This window comes from Mirounga leonina, unplaced genomic scaffold (assembly GCF_011800145.1).
Source record: "Mirounga leonina isolate KUSES-001 unplaced genomic scaffold, KU_Mleo_1.0 Mir_168, whole genome shotgun sequence".
NCBI lineage: Eukaryota > Metazoa > Chordata > Mammalia > Carnivora > Phocidae > Mirounga > Mirounga leonina.
The window spans coordinates 45,023,317-45,048,894 of NW_023270426.1; the positions used below are offsets into that span (position 1 = coordinate 45,023,317).

Here is a 25,578-nt window from a genome sequence, read left to right on the forward strand (position 1 = left end):
TAGCTTCCAGTTTTTGGGTGTTGAGAGATATGGGTCTGATCATAAAGTACATAAAGAACTAAGGGTAGATTTTTCATTTGAGTAATAGTCAAAGGTTGGATGAAAACAAAACTCATATTATAACTCTGGGGCTGGTAATGGGAAGTCAGGCTTGCTAATGATCTGTGAAGTTGTACAGTTATTTCCAAGATGCTTTTTTCCATCTTTCAGTCCTGGTTGGAGTCATAAACTGCACAGTTGGCTAGGCAGAAATATCAGAAATATGAGCTGATAGTATTATTCTGTCTCCAGACCAGTGAGATGCAATGTCTGATAGACACACACCCAGCCTATCAGCAGAACTTGTTCTTAGCTAAAGCCATTATATTTTCTACCTGATCAAGTCTCCTAGCTGATCAGGAGCACTAGACCCCCCCGGGGCCACGGAGAGCCTGTCGCCACGGTCCGCCAGCATCGAAAGACTGCACAGAGAGCTTGGTCGAGCTGACTGTCCGGGAGGCCACACAGGCTACAGCCGGTACTTTCCTTAATTTTCCTGGACCTTAGAAACACGCAAGCTTCCAGACAGCTCCACCCCGCCAAGCTCTCAGCTCCTAAGGCAAACCAATTACTCGACGGCTTGTAGCAAAACCCATCCCTTATGGTCCCAGGACCGGGCAGGCAAGAGATGGCTGGCAGCTTCCCATAGACCTGCTCCTTTCCTCTCTTCACCCTTACGCATCCTCCTTCTATAAGGGAGGAGAAAGACAACAAAATACACTCTTCTGGCCTTCCAGGAACTCAAATCAGGTAGAGGAGGTAGGCAGGATTGTACTCCAGCATGGTATTTGTTATTTCACTTTATATTGTTAGGTTGTATGTACTTTGGACACCAGCTTAAATCTTTTGTTGAAGTACATAATGTGTGAATAAATCAATGAAACTGTAAGCGTGTGTATGTATATGTGTGCGGGAGTGGGAGGGCTGGTTAGGCTTGATTCTTCAGTACCTCCCTTCTGAGAGTCTGCACTAACTCCTCACTGCCCTCTTTGCTGCCCGAGGCCCCCTGTACTTCCCCCCCATCCTGGAAGCTGTGACTTCGCTAATTCCCTATTTGAGAGCTTTCAAAGGTTCTCCCTTGACTATAGAATTGAATAAAACCCTCTCAATCTGACACTGAAGGATTCCAAAAGTATCATCCCTCTCTGACTTTGCCAGGTAAAATTCTCTCCCATTTCCCCCGACTTCATTCCATATTTTAGCCAAACCAGTCTGATCATTAATTCGAAAGCACTCTTCAAATCTCTGACCTTTGCCCACCGTGGACTCCCACTCCACCTGGAATGTCTTCCCCTTTCCCTTGACACCATCTTTGACATTCAAAATCTGACCCAAGGAGACTCCTAGTTTATTTTTTTAATTTTTATTTAAATTCCAGTTAGTTAACATACAGTGTAATATTAGTTTCAGGTATACAGTATAGCAACTCAACACTTCCATACATCACCCAGCACTCAGCACAAGTGCATTCTTTCCTCTCCATCATCCATTTCACCCATCTCCCCACCCACCAGGAGACTCCTGCTTTAAAATAGAGGAAAAATAATGCTGCTCTCTTCTCTCCTTCAGAATTGTCACCAACAGTGACAACAATGAGAAACAGAAATGCAAATTCCCCTTTGACAAAGGGGACTTCTGTATCTCAAAATCACAAAACATGATGAAGAGCTATCAGGGCAATGGCACTCAAACAGAATATGAGAAGATCCTGAGAGTATTGTAGGCTGGAGTGAGTGAAGGCTAGATTCCCCCCATCACCTCATTAATAGGTAAAAGCAAACATCTCAAGTGGGAAGAGTACCCTTGGGAATGTAGGCGCAAGTCCCAAACAAAACTGATAATACATGGTTCTCCAAAAGTTGGTGACCATTCTGAGGGGCAAAACTAAAAACCTGTTTAGCAATGAGAATAAGCAAGTGCCCTGGCAGCAGGAGTTACCCTGGGCCTGATTTGTCTCCAAGATAATGCAGGGGAAGGAGGACCAAATGTAGAAGCGCGTGTTTAAGCCATAGCGCGGTCCATCTGAGGAACCCTATAGTTGCAAATTGGTTGGCTTGGGAGAAGTGAAGTCTAGAAAATTAACTCATGCACTTCAGCTCATGTCATCGGAGAATTGCTGTAATGGCCTGGAATACAGGCCTGACCTCTCCCCACACACAACTCCTAAAAATATCTTGCCCACGAAGCACTTACCTTATGCAAAGAAGGGTCATAATTTAAAATGTATAATAATAAACAAAAAGGAGAAAGAACAAAAGATTGAGAAACATGACAGGAAAAACAAATGGCAAATGAAGTATACTCACCAGAAATATCTTTCCATGGAACAGACGCAAAATGAGACCAAATATAAAATCATGAATTTAAACATTTCATGAAGTAATTACCTCCAGAAAATAAGAGCATAATAACGACAAGCAAGAGCTCATGTTAAGGGCTAGTAAGAAAGTAAGAAATGAAAGATGAGCTGGCAGAGCTGAAGAGAGAATTGGAATGAGTCATTGAAGGGAATGTTGAGGTCCAGCATGAGCAACGAGGGACAAATAAAATGAAATTACTATTTATGTCATAAGTCAGTCATGTAAATTCATAACGTAGGCTCAGCCTTATGAACTCCCAGGACCCTTGGCTGGCTTTACTTGGATCCTGGCATGGCTGGTTTATGTCTTCTTTTATCCTTAGGTCCAGTTTTGTACTCCTATATCCTGTTGGTTGACTGCTGGCCTAGTTCCTCTTCAGTTTTGACAGCAGGTATCTTCTGGTTCTGTTTTGCTTCCATCTCTCAGCAGCTCATTTCATCTCATCATTCAGCAAATATTTACTGAGCACCTACCATGGGCCAGCCAGGTACTTGGCCAGGCACTGGGGACTTGGCAGTAAACAATTTAGACATATTCTTGCTACCCTGGTGCTTATAGTCTAATAAGGCACATGAATCCTTAATACAAATAAATATAGAGTTGTGCTGTGAAGAGGGTGCGGATAAAGCAAAACTTAATTTCATCTTAAAGAGAGAAGCTGCTAAGTTACCAGTGCTTCTCAGTTTAAGCAGAATAAGCCAATCACCTAGGGGCAGATCTTCATTCTGGAAGAACCTCCTGAGAAGCCTCACTCAGATATAAACCAAAAGGCCAGAAGGCACCTTCTGCTTGGGAGAAGGTGTCACAGGAACTTGGCTGTTCCTAATCCTTTGGAATGCAGAGTCCTGAGGGCTCCGGGAAGAGGGTGAGGAAACAAGCTTGGAGACCAAGGAGACATTCTCTCCTACCACCAAAGAGAGTTCTGCTGCGAGGAACCTCTGAAAGAATCTGTAGAAACTACCCTCTTGTTCATTGGAGAGTTGACATGTAAAATAAATGTAAAAACTAAAAAAATTAAGTGGATGTTCAAAACTTTCTTCATACATTTAAATACAAAGGACTTCAGGGCACCTGGGTGGCTCAGTCAGTTAAGCGTCTGCCTTCGGCTCAGGTCATGATCCCAGGGTCCTGGGATCGAGCCCCGTGTGGGGCTCTCTGCTCAGCGGGGAGTCTGCTTCTCCCTCCCTCTTTCTCACTCTCTCTGAAATAAACAAATAAATCTTTAAAAAAATAAATAGAAAGGACTTGTATTTATGGCATGTTATAAATATTGACATTTTAAAATAAAATGTATGTCATTTTTAAAGATGCCTAATGGGATAGAAATACATAAGCGGTTTGATGCTCACTGCTAGATGTTTGTACTTGAGGTTAAAATTTGGCAGCCCAAGTGTGATATTGTGCTACTTGGGTTAAACTATAACCGGGTCAGCCAGAATTTCCAGACTACGGAGTCTGGGAAGTGGGCTAAGATTGGAAAGGCCACAGGCCATGGGTTTCCTCATGTCCTCCTCATCTCAATCCATCCCTGGGGCGTTGCTTATTAGCATAAAAGTCTGCAGGGAAAGTGGTGGCCTGGGAATCATGGTGAATGCAGCCGCAGGCTAACTTTTGGGGATTAGAGGTATTTAAGACATGTGGGTTGGCTACAAGATTTTAGAGGTACTATCTCTTACCCTCATAGGAACTCAGGACTGGGTCAGCTTACCCGGAGGGAGGGCACCGTTGGCTCGTCTCCTCCCCTAGGGGGCCAGTCAGCAGCCACGGATGAGACAGAGCTGACCAGTGGCCTGGTGCGTGCTGAGTACTGGAGAACCCTGGCTCTGGGATGTCATGGTGCTAACTCCAGTCAAGTCAAGGTCATTGCGCTCATGGGGCAGGGCAGCCGTATAAACTGCTTTGTGCCCGTTTGTTAATAAGTGTTTAATAAATGTCTGTATGTCCACTAGAATTGATCTGAGATGTTTGAGACATTTGCTTTATCACCTGTTAGCAAGACTGTGTGGGAGTCGCTAGCCTTCGGTTAATGCAGACATCTTTGGTAGCATACGGAAAACAATCTGGGCAGTGTGATATGATTAAGTTGGTTTAGCTTAGTTCATGACATAACCATAATCTATTTTTTTTTAAATTAGTCAGCTTTTTAAAAATGGTAATACAGGGCGCCTGGGTGGCTCAGTTGGTTAAGCGACTGCCTTCGGCTCAGGTCATGATCCCGGAGTCCCAGGATCGAGTCCCGCATCGGGCTCCCTTCTCAGCAGGGAGTCTGCTTCTCCCTCTGACCCTACCCCCTCTTGTGCTCTCTCTCTCTCACTCTCAAATAAAATCTTTAAAAAAATTAAAAAGTGGTAATACATTTTACATATTTTTATTATAAATTTCCTCCCCAGAGAATTGTTTTTTAAAGATTTTATTTATTTATTTGTCAGAGAAAGAGAGAGAGCACAGGCAGGCGGGAGCGGCAGGCAGAGGGATAAGCAGGCTCCCCACTGAGCAAGGAGCCTGAGGCAGGACTCAATCCCAGGACCCCAGGATTGTGACCTGAGCTGAAAGCAGATGCTTAACTGACCGAGCCACCCAGGTGCTCCCTTCCCCAGAGAATTTTATCCTGATGTAGTGTTTTTATGCAAGAGCATTTCCTATTAATCACCTTATTATATTTCTTTGTGATGCATATATTTTGCTTTGCAAGAAAATATATACACACATAACCTTTTTTAGTTTCCTATAACCATAAGTATTAAAATGATTTTGGATTGGATTATCAGTACAATTATTATTAGCACTAATTGATCAGATTTGACTATATTAGAAATATTGGTAATCGTTAAATACAAAAGCAAACTATTACTAGAAATAATAGGTCCACCTTGAACCTGGATGAGTTTGGGGGAGGGGTTTGTGCTGTAAAAAAGTGTGGGAGGGTGGTCCAGAGGGAAAGAATTTGAACTATATATAAAAAGGCCCCATTGTGGCCCCAGAGGACCATGGACTGGGGAAGGTGGTGACACAGTTGGGTAAGATAAGCTCAGAGCCATCAGGGAGCCTCCTGCTTGGATCCCTCTCAGCATTATCCTTGTCTGGGTTAACTGGGCATAACCAGAGAAAGTCGGACAGGGTCAACACCTTAGTGCAGAGTAAGCGAACTACAGCCTATGGGACAAATCTGGCTGCCTCCTATTTTTGCGTGACTCACAAACTAAGCATGATTTTTATACTTTAAATGGAAGAAAAAAATTTAAAGAAGAATACTTTGTGACATGTGAAAATTGTATGACATTCAAGGTTCAGTGTCCATAAGCAAAGTTTTATGGGAACATAGCCACGCTCGTTTGTTTATGTATTATCTGTGTCCAAGGCTGCTTTCCCACTCTGACAGTGGAGCTGAGCAGTTGCAATAGAGACCGAATCCTGCAGGCCTAGATTTCTTATTATCTCGCCCTTTACAGAACCTGTTTACCAACTATATTTTAAACCTTTGAGGGGCAGCAGAATATGACACCCCAAAATGTGCCAATTTGTCATATCAATAGTTATTTTGAGCTGTAGGCACTTGAAAAACAGCAAATGCAGAGAGAAGTTTTCTCTGAACTCCTCTTGTCTGCCTGAAGTCAGGTTCTCCAAAAGGAACTCAGTTGTCATAAATCCTCTACCTGGGGGCCTCATCAACCAGGGAAGATCAACTCTTACTGCAGGAGAGCAGGCTGGAAATTGACACAGAAGTTGATACCACACCCAGACTTTGTCACAAAATATTATACCTTCCCTCTGTTCTAAGGACCCATTCATTTCTTAAAAATCACTTATCCTCCCTAAGAGGTCACCATCCTTCATGTTGTTTCCCTATTAAGATGGTATTAAGCCTGAATTCTAGGCCACCGTGGAGAGTTACTCACTTTCCCCTGGGTGTCTCCCAGGTATACATGGTTGTCCGTGTTAGTAAGCTTCTGTTTCTCTCTGGTTAATTTGTCTCTCATTAAAAGGTTTCAGCTGAGAATTCAGAAGGGTAGAGGGAAAATTATCTTTCCTCTCCTACACTGTGGTGATGGATGGAGGTGGTTCTGACTTAGGTCTTTGGCAAGGAGTATCGAGAACCCTCAAGGAAGAGCTCACCATAAGGGAGGGGAGCTGGAATGGTGAGGTGGGTCCAAGGTCAAGGCAAAGTCACCGTAAAAGGAAAACTGGCTTTGGCACAGCAGGAGGCTGTGACTTGAAGCTGCCTGATTTATGCTTTGGGAGTCAAGCCCTCGAGAGAAAATTAAAGAGCTGTAAGCGGAGGACCCTGGGCCAGGGGCATGAGAGGTGGAACACACTTGGCCAAGGGTTGTCTTCCCTTGCAGAACCATGCTGGCCAGGCAGGGATCGGGCCCATCAGCGGTGCCGCCATCGGAGAAGACAGGGCTCACTTGGCTTTGGGCCACCTGCCCAAACAGTCGTATGGAAAGTGAGTCTAGGAGCAAAACGGGCTTGGGTTGCCAGGCACAGCTGAGGGCCCTGCAGTTTGGGGACACTGATTTATGCGGACAGTGGTTGACCCTGCGGTCGTGTCTTTTATCAGCAGCACGCGGCCACCGAGGTACCGGCTGAGAAAGGGGGGCAAAGGCAGATCTGCCAGATGCCGGGATAGAAAGACACAGGCTTGGACATCATTTAGGGAATCAGAGAGAGTGCCACGGGACGGACAGGCCGTAGAATGTACACTACACGAGAAGGACATGAAGCAAGAAGAGCGTGGACCGCCGCAAGCCGGGGTCCGGTGGGGAGCGACAGACAGCGGAGCCGCAGTGGCGGCCGGACGCGCGCGAGGAAGGAGACGCTCCAGCTCCTGCTTTTGCTGGAGGAGCTGTTTGGGATCATCACGGGTCCAGCGTGAGCTGACGGGAGGCGTCAGCAGAAGTGGACGCGAGCAGAAGGTCTGGATGTCACCTGGGTCATCCCTGTGAGGTTGAAGGCATCCGGGATTAAGGCAGGATTTGAATGGAAGAGATCTGAGCACCAGGTGCCCGAACCCGAGCTGGACGGTGGGTGGTCTGGGAGGCCCGGGATCGCAGCAATGAGAAGGGCGGAGGGTGACATAGTGGTGTAAACGGCAGAGGGTTGGGGAGAAGGGGTCTCAAGGGGATCATCAACTACATTTGTGGCCAGTGCCCTGAATGAAAAATGCCAAGAACTCTGAAAATCACCAGGCGGTGTGCGGAGTGGGGGCTGATTCAGATCTGGGGGCCCTCCGGGGAAACGACTTTTAATTGGAGAATTAAAAAATGAAGGGGAGTTCGTTAGCTTGCCCACGAGTGAACCGACATGGAAAAAGAGCCACAGCTGCCTCCCATCGCCACTGAAAAAGGATGCTGTGGGCAGAGCTTCGGGCTCCTTAGGAGAGGGGACAAGCACCGTGCTTCCTGGCAAGCTAGGGTCGGAGCTGCTCACTCCCTCTTTGCATGTGTAAAATGGGGAACATTTGGCTTGTTATGCAGTGCACGTGAGTAAGAGGTGTGCGTCACTATAAACACAGAGCATGCTTTATGTAGGAGTTAGCAATTGTTATTATTGAGGAGAAATTATTTCTTCCAGAAGGGCATCCAAGCACAAATTACAGCAGGTCTTTCTCTCTGGATTCATTTAATCCTTTCAATAACCCTGTGAGATAGGTTCACAAGAAAAAAACCCCACAGAGCAGTTTTCTTTTCCTTCTTTTTGAATCAACACCACCTCCAGCCCTGGCTTTACCTGCATTCTGTGGCTGCGACAAGGGGCCTTTTGTTAAAATCTGGGGCATTTAGGAAGTGGCTTCCTGCCAAACTGCCTTTTAAATGATCAGGTGGCCAGCTCTCAGGTGTTCAGATTCTTACTGCTTCAGTTTTTAGGCCAGCAGTTGCTATGGGAGAGGCCGAGGGTTCGAGTGTGTGTCCGTGAGGGGACCACCTCGGAAGGCTGCACCCTGCCCGCTGGTGTGGGTCCCCACAGACAGCACCTCAGCAGTCAGATGGCCCCTCCTGGGGTCTGCGTTGGGCTATTCTGAGAGCCATCTCCAAGTGTCTCAGACAAGTGTCCACATCGGATCCTAAAACAGCCAAGATCCTGTATGGATAATGGCAAAGGGATTCCACCCTGTTCCTCGTGCATTACCGACAAGTTGTTGGAGTGAGGCAGGAAGGACAGCCAACCTTTTCTTTTTTTCTTTCCTTTTCTCATTTATTTTCAGGTTTACTTCACCTGGCTATATTTTGGGAGCACTGTAATCTGAATTGACTCCTTTTTGGAGTCATCAGCAGCAAGCAGGAAGTGGAGGGTCAGAACCAAAGGTGTAGTGATGGGGCTGAAATGTGCAGGTGGATCCAGGAGAGGCTAGCGGGTGGATCCCTGGACCCCGAGGAGCAGCCTGCAGGGTCCCCACGTATCCCTCCAGGGACCCACAGCGACAGGGCCCTTTCCAGAAGCTTTGGTGGCTGGGGGCGGTGGTGGAACAGAGGCAGACAACACCGGGTGACCATTTGGACAGCTGGTTTTTGAGATCAGGGGATACACACCTTTGAGGACTCCTAGCAATAACCAGGAAATGTGCTGGAGTTGAGCTGGCAGTGGCCCAGACCTCTGCAAGTGAGCAAGAGAAGTCAACATGACTCATTTTGCTCTCGAGGAGCATCCTGCTCTCCCTCTTCATCCATCCCTTTACCTTTTCCATGGATGGGTCAGATCAGCCTTGCTGAAGACTGTGGGCCAGGGAGGAGCCACAGATGGAAGATGAGGTAACTAGCTGCAAATACATTGATTGGTGGCCCGTCGTGTGCCAGAAATTGATTCTTCAAGACATCCTTTGAGGCAGGTCTGCTTATTCCCATTTTACAGATGATGATACTGAGGCACAGAAAATTTGTTTACCTGCCCAAGGTCGCACGGCTACTAGGTGGCCAAGTCAGGATCTAAACTGAGGTCCATTTATGCCCTTTTTACATACTGGGGAGAAATATTTTGTTCTTTGCAACCCAGTCAGTGCACTGATGGAGACAATGCAAGCCGCCAGGAGACTGACATTTCCAGAAAACTCTTGCTGTCTCCGCGCTGGTCTCCCCTCCGGCCGGCTGCCGCCACTGTCGAAGTGCCCTCGCTCTCTCTGGCAATGTGGAGGCCTCTGCCAAGACCACGGCAAATCCTCACTCATTCTGTCTGAAACAACCCCCCACATTCCGTAGCCCTGGCTCCACTCGCCACACTCAAGCTGAGCTGTTATCAACAGGACCGTTCCAGGCAATAAAATGACTCTGCAAAACACCAGTCTTGCACTAGGGGTCAGTTAAGGTGCCAAATATAAACCCTCCACTCAAGCCGGCTGAGTCAGTCAATCCCACCCATCCTATCTCTCAGGCCTGGTCTAAGTCCAACATGGGCGGGAGGAGGAGAACGCTCCAGAAACCTTGGCCTCCCCTGACCACAGCCGCCTTCGCAGGGGCAGGCAGCTGGATGGCACCCACCTAGGTTCAGAGCTGGGAACACCAGCTGCAGTTTGGCCCACGACCGAGCACTCAAGAGTAAATTCCTGTATCCCAGCCTCAGCAGAGTCTCAGGAAATGTCAGGAATTGGAAAGAGGAATGCATGCTTCTGGGCGCTGAGGTTAATCTGGGGCAGACCAAGAGAGAGTCGACCAAAAAAGGAAAGAGAAACGAGAAGGTGGCTCACTTGGTTGCTTAATTGTCTTCCTGCAGTCTTGTGAATCCTGAGACTGTGATACTCAGCTCTACCAGCCAGTCCACACCACTCGCCCCCAGCCACTTCTCAGCTTGGCAGTGCTCCAGGGAGTGTCACGTGGCCTGTCCGGTGGGAGCAGAGGATCCATGCTCCTTAGGGCACTGCTCTGGGCACAGAACAGCAGAAGCCCCTGCACCAGCAGAAAGTCATCCCTCCCAGCCACGCCGGCCACCCGCTGCCCCCTGCCCCCTGGCAATGTCAGAAACCCCTGCATCAGAGAGCACCAGACTGCCCACTGCTTTGTGGCAGCTTGAAGCCTCGGAAGCACTGAGCGCTGCAAGGTGGGCGGAGCCACACATGCATGTGTACACTCTTCCCGAAGAGGGGCCCGGCCTTCTTGGTTCTGTAATGACCAGACCTTATGGAGCACAGGAACATAGTCCTCCTAGAACTCCCTAGCTCCAGGCCCCAGATATCCCTTTGCCTACTCACCTTCTCCACTCGGATGGAGAAATGGACATCTCAAAGTTAATATGCCCCGAAGCTTCCCTCTCAAACTTGTCCTGCCTTCCTTCTTCCCCATCCTGAGCAATGCCAGAACCATCCTTCCAGTTCCTCAGGCCAAAAATCCTCAAGTCAAAACCCACATCCCATCCAAGGACTCTCTCTTTGAGATATATACAGAATCCCACTGGTTTCTCGCCTCCGAACACAAGCTACAGCCATTTCTCTCCTGGGTTACTATAATAGCCTCCTAAATGTCTCGCTTCCACCCTTCCTTCTCCTCAGACTATTCTCACCTGGAAGCCACTGCTGCCTTAAAAAGAGTAAGTCAGACCACATCACACTCAACTAAAAAAACCCTCCAGAGTCTCCTCATCTCACTCAGAGTACTTACAATGCCTCATGAAGCTCTACACAATCTGGTACATGTGGACACACACACACACACACACACACACACACACACACCTTTCCTCTCTGACCTCTTCTCTTATTCTTCATCCCCTTGCTCACCCAGTCATCCTGGTCTCTTGTTCTTCCTTGAATATGTCATCCCTGCTTCTACCTCAGGGCCTTTGCACTTGCTGTTTCCTTTGTCTGAAGGGCCCTTCCCTTCTTGGCCAAAATATAGCTCTCTCTGATGGTTTTACAATATGCACATGGGTTCTTTGATAGTCTCCCCCTTCAAGAGGTGGAGCCTAATTTCTCTCCCCTTGACTTAGTGACACAACTCTAAGGAACAGAATAAAGCACCGCGATGATGTGTGCCTTCAGGGACTACATCATAAAAGGCACTGCACCTTCCCCCTCATTTGCTCTCTCTTGAATCACTCACTCCAGGGGAAGTCAGCTTCCATGTCATGAGGACAATCAGGTGGCTCTGTGCAGAGGTCTACAACAGTAGGAAAGTGAAAGCGAGGCCTTCTGCCCAGAGTCCCAGGAGGGAGCCACTGTGGAGGCCAACCCTCCAGCCTCAGGCAGGCCTGCAGGGGATGCGACCCCAGCCATCAGCTGGACTCCAGCCTCAGGAGAGATCCCAAGCCAGAAGCACCTGGCTAAGCTGCTTTGAAATTCCTGACCTTCAGAAACTGTGAGAGGTAATAAATCTTTGTTGCTTAAGCTTCTAAGTTTGGGGGTCATTTGTTATGCAATCATAGATAAACAGTATGCTTGCTTCCTCATTTCCTTCACTGAGGTGTCACCTTCTCAGAGACGCCTTCCTTAACCACCCTCTTGGAAGCAGGATTTCCCCAGCCGCCTTCTGTGATTTCTTACTCTCCACAGCACCTACGGCCTTCTAACACCCTGTATCATTTCCCTGTTTCTTTCATTGTCCTCCTTTTCCTTAGAATATAGGTTCCACGAGGGCAAAGTATTGTGTCTGTTTATTGGCCTGCAGTCAGCACTCAGTAAATATTTGCTGAATGAATAAATGAATGCATGCCACAGCTTCACTGTCTGTATTCACTTCCTGAATTCAAGATTCATTTTTTTTAGATTTTATTTATTTATTTGTCAGAGAGAGAGAGAGAGCGCTCACGCGTGCACGCACAGAGCAGGGGGAGCAGAGGGAGAGGGAGAAGCAGGCTCCCCGCTGAGCAAGGAGCCCGACAGGACACGGGGCTGGATCCCAGGTGACCTGAGCCGGAGGCAGATGCTTAACTGACTGAGCCACCCAGGCATCCCAAGATTCATGCATTTTTAAAACCTTGTTCTGATGCTGTTTTTCTAAGGACTCTGTCTGGTCTTTTTTTTTTCACGACCACACAGGCTGGAAAAGGCCAGTTTGTTTTAGAGAGGAAGGGGGTCACCCAGCCTCTCTCATCAAAATAGGTCTGCCCCCAAGATGGGCACCTTGCAGGCTGGTGGCTTTGTCTTTCATACTTGACTGACGATCGGTTTCCAAGGATTTTAATTTAGTCAAACAGGCTCCACAAGGCAAACAGTCCAAGCAGCCGATATCCTGAGCAGAGGCTAATCTGATGGTCTTGGTGTCTGTCCATTCATGGCCGTCATGTGTGGCCAGCCTGCGGTCACGTGGCACCGGAGGGCAGCTGTATCAACAGGCCCCTTGCAGGTCCTCACACGACGCGGCCAGAAATCGAGTTGCACGTACAGGAGAAGGCAAGCATGAGGGCCCACTGGAGACGGAAACCCTCTTGTACACGAAAGGCCTGTGCAGGGAGAACACATTCTGTATCCGGGGCCTGTGTTCTTAGAAAGCTCGGTGTCGGCCACTGTTGTGCAATCACCACTCTTGCTTACCTGCTTGTTACATAAATACATAAGATTCTCTCTCTCCCTCTCCCACTCCCTTGCTCTCATGCACTTTCTCTCACTCTCTCTTAAAAAAAAAAAAAGCCACATAATCAAAAGGCATTTCTGTGTTCACGGCATTGTGTGTTCTCTGCGTGACAGGTGTATCTGGGAGGAACAGTCAATACATCTGGTTCAGGCCCAGGCTCCACGTTAATCAGTGGGGAGGTCAATTTTTGCCTTTGGGCCTTGGTTTCCTCAACTGAAAACTGACTGGTTTTTAGCCCCCCATCCTCTTCTGGCTCCAGCCTTCTGTGAGTTGCTGGGAACACACATTAAAGAATCAAAGGCTGTAGGTAAAATGGGGAACACAGAGCCTGGCACAGAGCCAGGGATGTCAGTATTGTTCATGATAGGAATAATCAGCAATATTTAGTTAGGGCAGAGATTCTCACTCTGGCTGTGACAAAGGCCACATCTGGCCACTGGGGCAAGTGCCCCCAGCAAATTGCAAGGCTGGAACTTGTCCAGTATGTCTCCCTCGTGAAGCCTCGTCTCACCCACCCAGCCATCCAGTGCTCAGAGTCCAGGGAACCCCCTTCCCTCTCTGCCTCCCTCTGACCCCTTCTTTGAGAGTCTCCCTCCCTCTCACCCCTGGTAACTGGCTAAGCCCATCTCACTCTTTACCGTCAGTGAGACCTACAGAACCACTTGCTGTATTAAAGGGGAAAGCGATTGGCATGAACCCGTGACCGGGTTTCAGGCAAAGCTGACAGGAAGCCGGGAGAAGTGGCGGGATGGGTAAGTCCCCAGGGCTTCATGGCGCAGCTGTGCTTGGGCTGAGCCCTTGACTCACCTTCCACAGCGCCCTGACCTCTGGGGTGGAAACTGGCATAGCTGGGTCCGTGTCACGTGTCACAGGGCAGGTTACAAATAGCACGGGGATTGGCAAACCCATCCCGAAACTCCTGGTTCAAGGGCAGGGAAAGTTACCGCTTTAATTGCTGCCGACCATTAACAACTGAGAACCGGAAGAGGGGTTCTAAGGCAAAGAGCGTAGGTGTGAGTGCGGAAGGGACAGAGCTGACCTGCCAAGGGCCTGCTTCAGTCTTGGAGCGAGGACCTCGTGCCTGAATAGCTCAGGTATGGAGCACCTTGTCTCACATTCTAAACAGAGCGCACGTTTCAGTGACTTGGTGTCTCCATAACGCGTTCGCGGTCGGGGAGCTGGCAGCGGGGGACGCGCTCCAGTGACCAGCCATCAAGGTCTCCGGAGCGGCAGGAGGGCCACCGCCGCCAGGTAGACCGGTCCCGGACAGCGTCGTGGCCGAAAGCGCAGCCTCAGGAACGCGGGGCCCGATCCCGCCTGCGCCACGGCCACATCGGAAAGGGGGCCAGGGGCTTCCCCCGCCTCAACTCTGCGCCCTGAGCGCCCAAAGGATCCGGTTCCCTTCCTGCTGCCTGGATCTCGGCCCGCGCGGCGCGCAGTGCGGGCAGCCAAGAGGAGAACCTCAGCTCGCCTCCCCCCACCTCGCACGGCTGCGGGCCAGGGAGGTGGCGGGGGTGCCCGTTCTCCCCGGATTCCTCGCGCGCACGGTCACGGGCGAAGCGGCCACATCTGCCAGCCTTGGGCTCCGAGGCCGCCCCTCGTCACCCACTGCCGCGCCGGGCGCGCCTCCGGCCCCGCAGGGCAGCACCCGGTGGCGGCCAGCTCCCGCCAGTCCGCCCTGCCCGGCGTGCCCCCGCCGCCGCGCCCTCTCTGGCACCGCCTCCTTCTGTAAATACAGCGGCGGCCCGCCCTCCGCAACCGGACGCGCAGGTGGAAACGCGCGGTGCGGGCCGCCACCGGAGGCCGCGCCCAGCCGGGTGCCCACGGCCAGCGCCGCCCCGCCGAGCGCCCACCCCGAGGCCGGTGCCAGCGCCCGGGACGCGCGCTGGCGCAGGTAGCGCGCACGCAGGACGAAGCCTCAGGTGAGTGCTCCGCGCCCCGCGCTTCTCCGCACTGCCGCGCGGCCAAGGCTTGGTGCGGGGAGCGGCGCGGGCGCGGAGGACCCCGAGCCGAAGCTGCGGGGGTGGGAGCCGCAAGCCCAGCCGCTGGGGGCTGTTGTTGCGCTCGGGCTCCCTGAAACCCACGGCAGGATTCCCTATACAAGACTTGGGGCTGGCTTTACCTCGATCACCAAACGCACAGAGCCTTGGGCATGGTGAGATGCTGATTTGGAATTGTCCTTTGGAAAGCAGTGGTGGAGAGGTAGATTTGGCTTTGGGGAAATTAAATGTAGGTTGGTATTTGGAAAGGGTTTAATTTTCTGTGAGTGTAGATGTTTTTGTGTCCGTTCGTGAATGCGTGTATGAGACAGACAGACTTGACTGCCTATATTATTATGGATGAGGGATTGGTACGTATGGCAGGTGTGTAGTCCACTTGTTCATGGACAAGAGCTACAGATCCAGTTTTAGGCTTACTTTTACTTTACTAGTATTTGGGGAATTCGCCTTAAGACATTTGAAGCCTTGTGACTCGCTTCAGAGTTGAAGGTACCAGGAATTCAGTGAATTCCTGATAGGACTTTATAACAGAGAATCACCCTTATCTCTGGAACCAGCACAAGAGATTACATGAGTCAGATTTCTGTTTTTTAAATTAGTTCAATATTTTCTTTCAGTGTTTGTCTCAGCATATTCCATCTTCACAAATACAGTTTGCCCAGGTTTAAAATGGAAGCTTATTTCCCTCCTAGATTTCCTTCTTTCTCCAGCTTCCTTCTGATTCGATTGTACTTTTTCCTGGAAAAGTACTTCCTAGTATAAGACCAGCTATTTCTTTTCTTTACTTAAATTGACCCTCCTTGGACACGACTTGGGTTTGTCAGGACGGCCTTGGCTTTACAGCCTCAATCTTGAGCTCCTTCATGGGATCATGGATACAAATGGTACAAAATATTTTAAGTTTTCTTTCCTTGAGCCAGTAAAAATGGTCTTCACACTTGGGTTGTCTTTTCCACTGCCCCAACTTGAAGGGTCCTGGTAAAATACTCCACTCATGAGAGTAAGACAAGATAACTAAGATTATAAAGTCAATCTGCATACACTAGACAACTATTAACAATGGATTCGGGTCCACTTCATATATGATGATACCAGCAGAGGGCTTGGGTAATCTTGTGGGGAGGTGCTTTCCCACTTGATCTCACTTACACTCTCCGAGAGTTCAGAGTCAAGTGCTGTTGCTGTTTCATGCTTTTTTAACTGGTGATTTTATCGGCTGCTTATTTTTAACGGAGCCTAAACCTTTTTGTGGAAGTGAGAGGCACCTTGGAGGAGGGTACGTGAGAGGCCACCTGCACACCTGGGAGACAAGGCTCCTCCTGACGCTCTGTGCTAGACTCCCCTGGGTCACCCCGGCCTAGTCAGCCGGGCCCCCGAGTTCCAGTGCCTGTGTGAGAACTCAAAAATCACATTTTGACAGAGTTAACTTAAAATCCCCCAAACTCACTGTGTTCCTGAACACACTGAATTGGGCCTCCTGCAGGTGTCCTGGCCTTAGAAGAAGGCGGCGGAATGGAAAGTTGCTGCAGTCTGAAATAGGAAATGGAAAGTTAGTTACTGAACAAAAATTTATCGACTCGGAAATGCTCAGAGCAGCTGTGATGAAACGTGGGATGTCTGTAAATCAGAAATAATCCCTGTGGTTCTTCCCTTACTCACCACTGTTTTGGGGGTTGTTTGTTTTGTTTTGTTTTGTTTTGCCCGGGGAAGTGAGTTTGTAAGACTCATAACAGGAAAAGCCACACCCAGTTACTTCTCTTGTATGGGTTTTGGTTTTTTTAGATAATCTTAGGTGCATGGTAATTGCATTTCCTCTTCTTGAATATCTTCACAAAATTTCATATTCAGGAGTTTCTGAATGCCAGTGCTTCTGACTCATAAACCAACTCATTGTTCACCAGTGTATCACTTGCATCAAGTTCTGTCCCCTATGATTTCATCCTGGAGTGATTTCTGAAATGGCCAGGGCGGGCCAGGAACACCTGTGCCCACTTTAATTTGGTGTTTGGTTGTATTTTCAGAGCTGTTGAAACCACTGGAGGGAAGGAAATCCATCCTGCCTGGTTCTGGGGAAGGGGCTTCTTCTGGCCATGTCTCCTGTAGCTGCCGCTGAGCCAGACGGGGTCCAGCGAGACAGGCGTGTCAGCAAGCTCATTTTCTTCCTTTTTGTCTTTGGTGCCATCCTGTTGTGTGTGGGAGTCCTGCTCTCCATCTTTGGGTTCCAGGCATGCCAGTACAAAATCTTCCCAGACTGCAGCATGGTGCTGAAGGTCGCTGGGCCTGCCTGTGCCGCGGCTGGGCTTGGGGCTGTGATCCTGGCCCGCTCGCGGGCACGACTTCAGCTCCGTGAGGGGCGCCTGCGGGGCAGTCAGGCGGACCCCGACCGAGCCTTCATCTGTGGAGAGAGCCGCCAGTTTGCCCAGTGCCTCATCTTCGGGTTTCTGTTCTTGACGAGTGGCATGCTCATCAGCATTCTGGGCATTTGGGTCCCCGGCTGTGGTTCAGACTGGGCGCAGGAACCCCTGAATGAGACAGACACTGCCGACGTGGAGCCCCGGATCTGTGGATTCCTGTCCCTGCAGATCATGGGGCCCTTGATTGTACTCATGGGACTGTGTTTCTTTGTGGTTGCCCACGTTAAGAGAAACAACTTGAATGAGGGCCAGGATGCCTCCGAAAGTGAAGACAGACAGACGCAGAGCACGGAGCCCGTCCATGTCACCGTAGGTACGTAGCTGTCGTTCCTGGGCACCCTCACATCACAGTGGCTGTTGCATCAGGGCTTCGCTGGGTTGTCCTCGGGTCTGGCCTAGGTTCTCCCTTTTCTCTGTCTCTCTTACACACCCATGCACGCATGCACACGCGCGCGCACACACACACACGGTGCTGCTGCTGTGCTAAGCCCTGTAAGAATCCTTGTGCACATCATTTCCTCCCAGCAATTCCTTGTGATCGAGCAAAAGCTTTGGGACATTAAGTCATGACCTTGACTGAGGTCACAGAGCAAATTAGGAGGAAAGTGAGAGAAAGTGCTAGCATAGCCTGGGAGCCTTCTGTCACGTTAGAGACCCGCCAAGTGACGTTGAAAGCTAGGGCACTTTGTGTTGGACGTGTAGATTCTCATCCCTGGCTGTCACCGGCTGGCTGTCCTTGGTAAGTCCTTAACCCCTTCTGGCCTGAGTTTATGCATCTATAAAATGAGCATTGCATTGCTAAGATCCCTCCCAGCACTAACATTCTAGGATTCTGTCTGCCCCAAGTCCGTAGATCTTCTGTGTTTTGAGGGGGCTTTCCACACTGTTTCCCACATTGTTCTCTATTTTCTGTAACCTTATCCTTGGCTTCAGGGTGGAGGCGAAGTTTGGAAATAGTGGGACCAACACTGATAAAGCATGATCGCACTTGTCACTTATTTCCCCCATGGAATGCAGAGAAACGACGTTTGTGTTCTCTGGGTTCTGCAGAAGAGATGGATTACCGTTTCCTGGAGTCAGCCCCTATAGCACAACTTCAGTAGCTTTGGCCTCAGTTTCACACAACCGAGGGGAAACCCCGCTGCTGCTCATTTTTGAAAATTGTTTTTTCAGTCTCTTACTTTTGAAAGGGTAAAGCTCTGAAGCCATCGCTGTGACATCTAAAAGGCTACGCACAGAGCATTAGGGACAGAAATCCCTGGGAGGGAAGAGAGGAGGAGCGTGGTGAAAGGGATGTTTCTCATGGTTGGGGCTGTCTGCTGGAGGAAGTGCTACTCACTGGGGGAAATCCCTGGCCTTCCAGCCTTGCGTGGCCCGGCCTTGGCGAGCAAGGGCAGATGGGTTTACAGACCAACCCTGGAGCCACGGGTGAAACTCCCAGGCTACTATTTGTGTATTTATATATTTACGGTGACCACACCAATATCAGTTGTATCTTAATAATAGCTAACACAGATATGGGGCTCATTCCAGGGCCATATACCCATCCAAGTGCCCTTCAAGGGCCTACTCTGTCAAAGCTGTTCACACCTACAGCAACCCAATGAGGCAGATCCTCTTAGTATCTCTGTGTCAGGGATGAAGAAACCGAGGCACAGGCATATCACATAACTTGCCAAGGTCACAGACTAGCAAGTGGCAGGGCCGGGCTCCAAACCCAAGCAGGGGGCACGCGTGGACTCTGGCCCCCGCAGAGCACCAGGGAGGGCCTCTGGGCACATGGCTGTGATTCTGGTTCAGCCGGTTTCATCCTTCCCCAAGTGTTGCGGGTAGCTGTTACATGACTAAAGGGCTTGCCTTATGTTATAGATGTGCTCAGGCCTTTTGGGGAACGCAGTGGGGACAAGTAAATGCACTCACTTGATGCTCATAGTATTCTGCGTAGTTGGGAGCATTTCGACGTGTGCCCTGTGGGTTTACTATCAGAGGGTCTGTGGGGCCCAGCCTCCCTCCCAATGGCTGGAATTGGGGGGCAGCAGAAAGCAGGGCTGCTGGTGCTGGGACATAGTGACTTGGGGTGGGGGGGGTTCTCCTCCTGATGTTGGCACTCCATCCTCCATCGCTTAAAATCTTTTCCACTTAACCCTTTAAGTTCCATCAAACCTGTGGAAGTCTGGTAGCCTAACTCATTTTTCTCTCCTTTGATATTATGGGATAGGGTTTAAACGTTTAGAAACCGTGCCTGTTAGCCTAATTGATAAGAATCTAGACATTGTCCGTGGTGGCTTCTGCCTATGAGGGACTGGGGTGAAGAGAAGCAGTTCTTGGCTAAGTCCCAGAATTCAACTGTTCCCAGAATGGAAGCCCCTCCTCCCCAGACACGTGATACCCCCACTGTGGGCACACTCAGCGCTGGATCCTGAACACACAAGCAGGGGCATGAGACAGCCCCCTCCCTTGAGGGATGTCTGCTGTCAACTCAGAGGACGTCAAGTCCTGCAGGACATAGTAAAAGGGAAACCCAGGGGGGACGGGACTGCTTTCAGGGAGAGCAGGTCGCAAGGCTCGGGGAGGGAGGGGCGGGCAACTGATGGGCAGAGGCTTGGACGAGCCTCAGACACAGCTGGTGACTGCGAGCACTTCCTTGTTTGCGTTGGAGAGGTGGCTGGCCTGCTCTGGAGGCTTATTCCCAGCTCCTTTGTTCTACACTGTGTAATTAAACAATCGACCTTGCTTCCTCTAACCTACCAAGACCTGTGAAAAAAATTAAATGAGAAGCCCAAGATAACCATGAGCTGTTATCAGATTTAGGTGAGCGCTATCTTAAGCCCTCGTGGTCATGTGCTTGTAGGAGGAGAGAAAGAGTTAACACATTTTCCGAAGGGCTCCCTCCCCTCTGGGGGAGCCACCGAGGCTGCCCGGAGAGGGGCTGCCTGCGGCGAGGGTTTCATCACACATGCAAATCAGGGCTACTGGCTGGCGGCGGCGGCTGGTGCAGAAAGCACCGCTGCGGCTGTGTGTTCCGGCTGTGAGCGTTTGCTCCATGCCCGGCACTGCTGTCCCCGCCACACACCACCCCGGCCCTCCTGCCTGGTCGCTGAGGCAGGAGCAGTTATGGATGGCCTGCGGTTCACCGATGCGGCAGCTGAGGCCGGTGGGGGTCCGATCCCTCGCTCAGGGCCACGCTGGGCCGGTAATCGGCAGATGGCCCGCTGGTTGCGCTCAGGACCCCGGTGCTTACCCAGCCAGGCGTCAGATCCGCTGCCGCCACCTGAAGTCCTCTCCCCTTTGTTCCTCCCGCGCTGTCCTTCGGTGCTGCCAGCTTATCCGAGGCTGCCCTCAAACCGCTACGGAGCGGTGCTGCCATGTGTGTAGAATGTTCTGGGCAACTCACGGGCCGCGTTTTGTATTGGAATTGGACTACCAATGAGGGCTTGCGTCTGGTGTCTGTTTCTCCTCCCCCAAATATGGGATGTATTCTGGAGTGAACAGCAGCTTGTTGGCCTGTGGTCAGAGGCTACAACTGCATGTAAGGAACAGGCACTTTATCCAACTGCTAAGGGTTGACAGTTTAAAACTTCAAGTTGAGAATGAGAAAGGCTTTGCAGCAGGAGGCATCCCAAGGAAGCAAATACTTAAAACAGAAATGCTTGAGCTTAGACTTACTAGGAAAATATTGGCCCACTGTTTGAAAAAATTGTGGTACAATATATGTAACATAAAATTTACCATTTTAAGCATTTTTTAGTGGACAGGGACATTAAGTACATTCGCAGTGTTCTGCAGCCATCACCACTATCAAGTTCTAGAAGTTTTTCATTATCAAAGAGAAACTGCCCCCGTTAAACACTCACTCGAATCCCCCCAAGCCTCACCCCAGTCCCTGGCAACCTCCACGCTCCCTCTCTGTGAATTTGATAGGCCCACTTTTAAATTCTGGAGTTAGCATAGGGGTTTTGACCTTTTATATTCACGGGGCCAAATATATAATTAATTTATTTTATTCTTGCTAATGTGCTTGTCTTCAATGAAATATTGTGTTTCCTTAGGTGATGCCGTGATAGTATTCCCACCCCCACCACCACCTTACTTTCCCGAGTCTTCAGCTTCTACAACTCCGAGTCCTGGGGCTAATGGTTTGCTTCCAAATGAAAATCCGCCTTCATATTACAGTATTTTTACCTATGGGTAAGACTTTGCATTTGAACTTCAAGAGTAGGCATGTTTAACTTTCTCAGGCCTGTGCCTGAACTCAGGCCAAATTAGCTTTGTACCATAGTACAGGAATAAACATTACAGTGTATCTTTTTTGCTGACATCATATCAGAATTACTGCCTTAATATTAAGAGTACCTTTTGGGAAACGTTGGGCAGCACATACATTAAAAATTATAAAAGTGGTTATGCTGGGTTAAATACGAAGCCTTCTCCAGGCATCTTCATGTACCCCTGGCAGGGGGGAATCCTCCAAGTGTTTAACACTTTATTAGCCAGACTGAGCACCAGAGCAGGGCTTGGGAGGCCCCCTGCTATGTTAGGCTTTGCCACTTTAGATGAAGGGGAGACGCGGGGGTCCTAGGGGACCTCCAGCAGGTACAGAGGATTTCAGTATCTCACGGAAGAAGTTGGGTGACTGATTGATAGCCTGCCCCCTGACCCAACCAAGCTGGGCTTCTCCTCTCAATTTGAAGTTGTTCCCTGGGCCTCAGAGCCTTCTCAGATTGAATGAAGGGAAATCCAAGATTCACACCCCCATCCCCCACGCTCCCCATATGCCACAAATTAGGAGGCATACCTGGGGTCAGATTAAATGCCATCCCTTCAGGCAGAGGGATGCAGTTGAAGGTTTCAGACCTTCATGGAACCAGTGCAGCTCACAATGTGGGAAGGCTGGTGGGGGCAGACCAGTTGGGGGGCTGGCTTCTGTAGACACTGAGAAATAGGACCTAGGAGATCCGGAGAGAATGCTGGGGATGGGCACAGCCTTACCTGGTCATTCATGTTTTAAGGCACACGTTCTTCTTGAGCTTCAGACAGGGTGGTGGGCCAGAGATCCAGACAGAGACAGGTATAGGAATTGTCCTGCATGGATGAAGGGGAGGTTAGGTTCTGGACATTTGTATAATTCCGTGAGTGAATTTTTGTATTCTTTTCTCCAATGATGAACTTCCCCAAGCCCTAAACAAATGTCTTTTAACTTAAAACAAACTCGTACTTGCTACCCCCACAATTTCTGTGTGCCACGGCCTGGCTTTCCTTGCATTCTCTCAGGTCATTCTCCTGGGTAGCCGAGACAGCAATCTTGTCGTCCCCATTTTATAGATGAAGAGACCGAGGCTTAGTGAGGTGAAATAACTTGCTCAAGATTGCACAGCTGGAAAGCAGTGGAGGGGCAGTCCAGAGGCATGTCTGCCCGTTGCTAGAACCCACCCCAGTACCCAGTATGCTTTCTAGCCTCCCTTCACGTTTTTGGCTTACTGATTTAATTTTCTCTTCGTATAAGTTTGTCTACCTTATGTTAGCTGTCTCTGAAGAGAAAACAGTAGAGAACAGTAACTGCATGTGAATATTTTGGATGGCAGTGACACGTTCCTACCTCGTGTCTTCTCAATGACAAGGGAAACAGCCACGGGGTGAGACTCTCTTAATGTGACAGTCAGCTCTAAGGAAGGAAAGGGGCAAGAAATCAAGGCGCATCTGTAAGAAATAGAATAGGGAAGAAATTATTCCTTAGACCCTTGCAAATGCTCCTAAACACCTATAATCAAACATTTGAAAAGAACCTCATCCTTACGGTGTGTTACTTTTCTCCTCTCTTCCCTTTCTGTTCTCCCTCCTTTTTAGTAGGACCCCAACTCCTGAGGGCCAAGGCGCGGCCTCCGAGAGAGATCATGAATCTATATACACCATTTCTGGGACTGCTTTGGCCTCTGAGATCTCAATCACTCCGCATCTCTCCTCTGAACTGCCTCCCAGATACGAAGAAAAAGAAATGGCAGCAGCCACAACCTCATCTCCATCTTCTGAGCCTTCCCCACCGTGAACTCTGGACTCCAGTTCCATTTTCTATAAAATTGATCACTGTTTTATTTAATTTGTTTTTTAATAAAAAAAATACAATGGCCTAGGCTCTGTTCTGATTTCAGTGAACGTTCTGGATCAAGCGTGCTCTGGACCACGGGAGACGCCATGTGCCTCCAGCCCGCCCATAAGCTGGTTCTCTCACTGAGACCCGCCACATCCGAAGTGGTGGAGGAAGAAACAAAGGCTCTGAGAGGCTAATTAACTTATTGCAGGTCACACTGCTTCTAAACAGTGAGGCTGGGTTTTGAGCCAATGCCGCTGGGTTCCGGCAGTCGTTACCCTGTGCTGTTCAGAAGCTGACCAGATGCAGTTGTTCATGGTGAGCCTGGTCCATTCTGTTTTCCAATGTTAACTGCTTCTGGGGCAGAGAAACTAGATTACTCTCTTCATTTCTTTATTATTTCTTCTTCCTCGTCTTTTCTTCCCTCTCCCTCTCTTCCTTCCTCCTCTCCTATTCTCCTTTCTTTCTTTCATTTTGCAAGAAGGTAATTAGGCCTTTCACACTGGGGCAGTTTCAGCCCACTGATATCCGGAAGTCTCCTTACGGTGAAGTGACACTTTCAGAAAAGAGATTTCTTGGGCTCCTGGGAAAACTCGATTCCCCTGGAGAGGTCCGGGAAGGACCTCTACGTACTGCTCCGACTGCGTGGACCACCGACTTTGATTCTCATAAGGCTACTGATGAACCAAAGCTTCTGCAGAGTTGGGCAGCACGGTAAGTATTTAATTCTAGATATAACCCAGAAATAACCACTAAGTGTTATCAGTTCTACCTGGGAGAAACTGCCTTTGAGAAAACGTAAATCTATAGTAACAGCACTGTTGATAACACAGTTTGGTGTAGCAAAAATGTGAGCTTTTTATGCCTTTACACAAGCCATAACCCCTATAAAAATCTGTATTACCCAGCAGTTAAGTGCCTAAAAGCAGAACGTAAGGGCGTTAATGCTCCAGTAGTTTGACCAAAGTAATGACTGATTTCATGGGAATTGCTACCACAATAAATCCTGGGAAGCCGTCTCTACTAGAAGCACTCATCTGTCTCTGAATTGGACATTTATTGGATGGAACTGCTCTTAAAATTCTGCTGTTTTTTTCTCCTGGAAGGTTAATTATTCACATTTTAAAATTAGAACAAAAGGCAGATCATTACCACTTCCTACTGCTATTATTTGTTTAAAATGATGAAGCTGAAATTTCTAGGTAGACTGACTTAGTTCTGAACACTTACGAGTTCTCCTCAATAACCAAGGATGGCTTGGCTTGGTTCAATGGCTCAGAGCTGGGGTTTGTCACTGAGTATTTTATCTTTATATGCTAATAAAATTAAAATGCAGTAGGCGTAAGTCTGACCTTCTGGTTAGGGAAGTCTCTTCAACCTCTGTCAGTCTCCGTGGTGTTCAGCAAGGTGGAGCCTGGTGGAGCCTGGAGAAGCCGGAGCATTGTGAGAGGTCCCCCAGGGTGAAGCTGTTTATTGCCAGACTGAAGTCACAGGTGGCAGAGCTGGGGCAAATTATTTAGTCATGGAAGATACATCCTATGCCTATCAAGGTTCGGGCAAAGGGTGACAGCTTCCGAAAACCTACCTGGTGGACTGTTACTTGACTTTTCCTTCGTATGTGTTAACATTTTTTTTTAATTGAGGCAAAATTAATACAAAACGAACCATTTTAAGGTGAACAATTCAGTGGCATTGGGTATATTCACAGCATTGTGTAACCACCTCCTCTATCTGATTCCAAACTATTTTCATTACCCCCAAAGAAAACCCATTAAACAGTCACTCCCCATCGCCTCCCTCACCCCACCCCTTGGCAACCACCAGTCTGCTCTGTCTCTGTAGATTTACCTTTCCTGGGTATTTCATGTTTTGAGATTCATCCACACCATAATACGTATCAGTACTTCATCGCTTTTTAGAGCGGAGTGATACTGCCTTGTATGGATATGCCATAGTTTATTCGTTCATCCATTGGTGGAGATCTGTTGTGCCCTCCTTTTGGCTGTTCCGATGAGTGCGGCTATGGACATTCGTGTACAAGCTTCTAATGTTCTAATTCTTTTGGTTGTACACCTTGGGAATGGAATTGCTAGACCATATGCTAACCTTAAGTTTTTGAGGAAATGAAAACTGTTGACCACAGAGGCTGTACCTTTTTCCATTCCCACTGGCAGTGTATGGGAGTTC

The 25,578-nt window shown here is 49.1% G+C and overlaps 1 protein-coding gene across 1 annotated transcript; it reads left to right on the forward strand.

Moving 5' to 3' along the window:
- Positions 1 to 14,725: 14,725 nt before the first annotated feature.
- On the forward strand, positions 14,726 to 23,430 carry TMEM171 (transmembrane protein 171). The gene is made up of 4 exons (XM_035013890.1): positions 14,726 to 14,814; positions 16,914 to 17,619; positions 21,356 to 21,494; positions 23,151 to 23,430. The coding sequence occupies exons 2-4, from the start codon at positions 16,983 to 16,985 to the stop codon at positions 23,347 to 23,349; spliced, it is 975 nt and encodes a 324-aa protein (XP_034869781.1). The 5' UTR covers positions 14,726 to 14,814; positions 16,914 to 16,982; the 3' UTR covers positions 23,350 to 23,430.
- Positions 23,431 to 25,578: the final 2,148 nt, after the last annotated feature.

Excerpts from the sequence above, each read along its gene's own strand:
- TMEM171 (XM_035013890.1), top strand. The coding sequence starts at position 16,983 with ATGTCTCCTGTAGCTGCCGCTGAGCCAGACGGGGTCCAGCGAGACAGG. Across the intron at positions 17,620-21,355 it reads GCCCGTCCATGTCACCGTAG|GTGATGCCGTGATAGTATTC; the intron begins GTACGTAGCTGT and ends GTGTTTCCTTAG. Across the intron at positions 21,495-23,150 it reads TACAGTATTTTTACCTATGG|TAGGACCCCAACTCCTGAGG; the intron begins GTAAGACTTTGC and ends CCTCCTTTTTAG.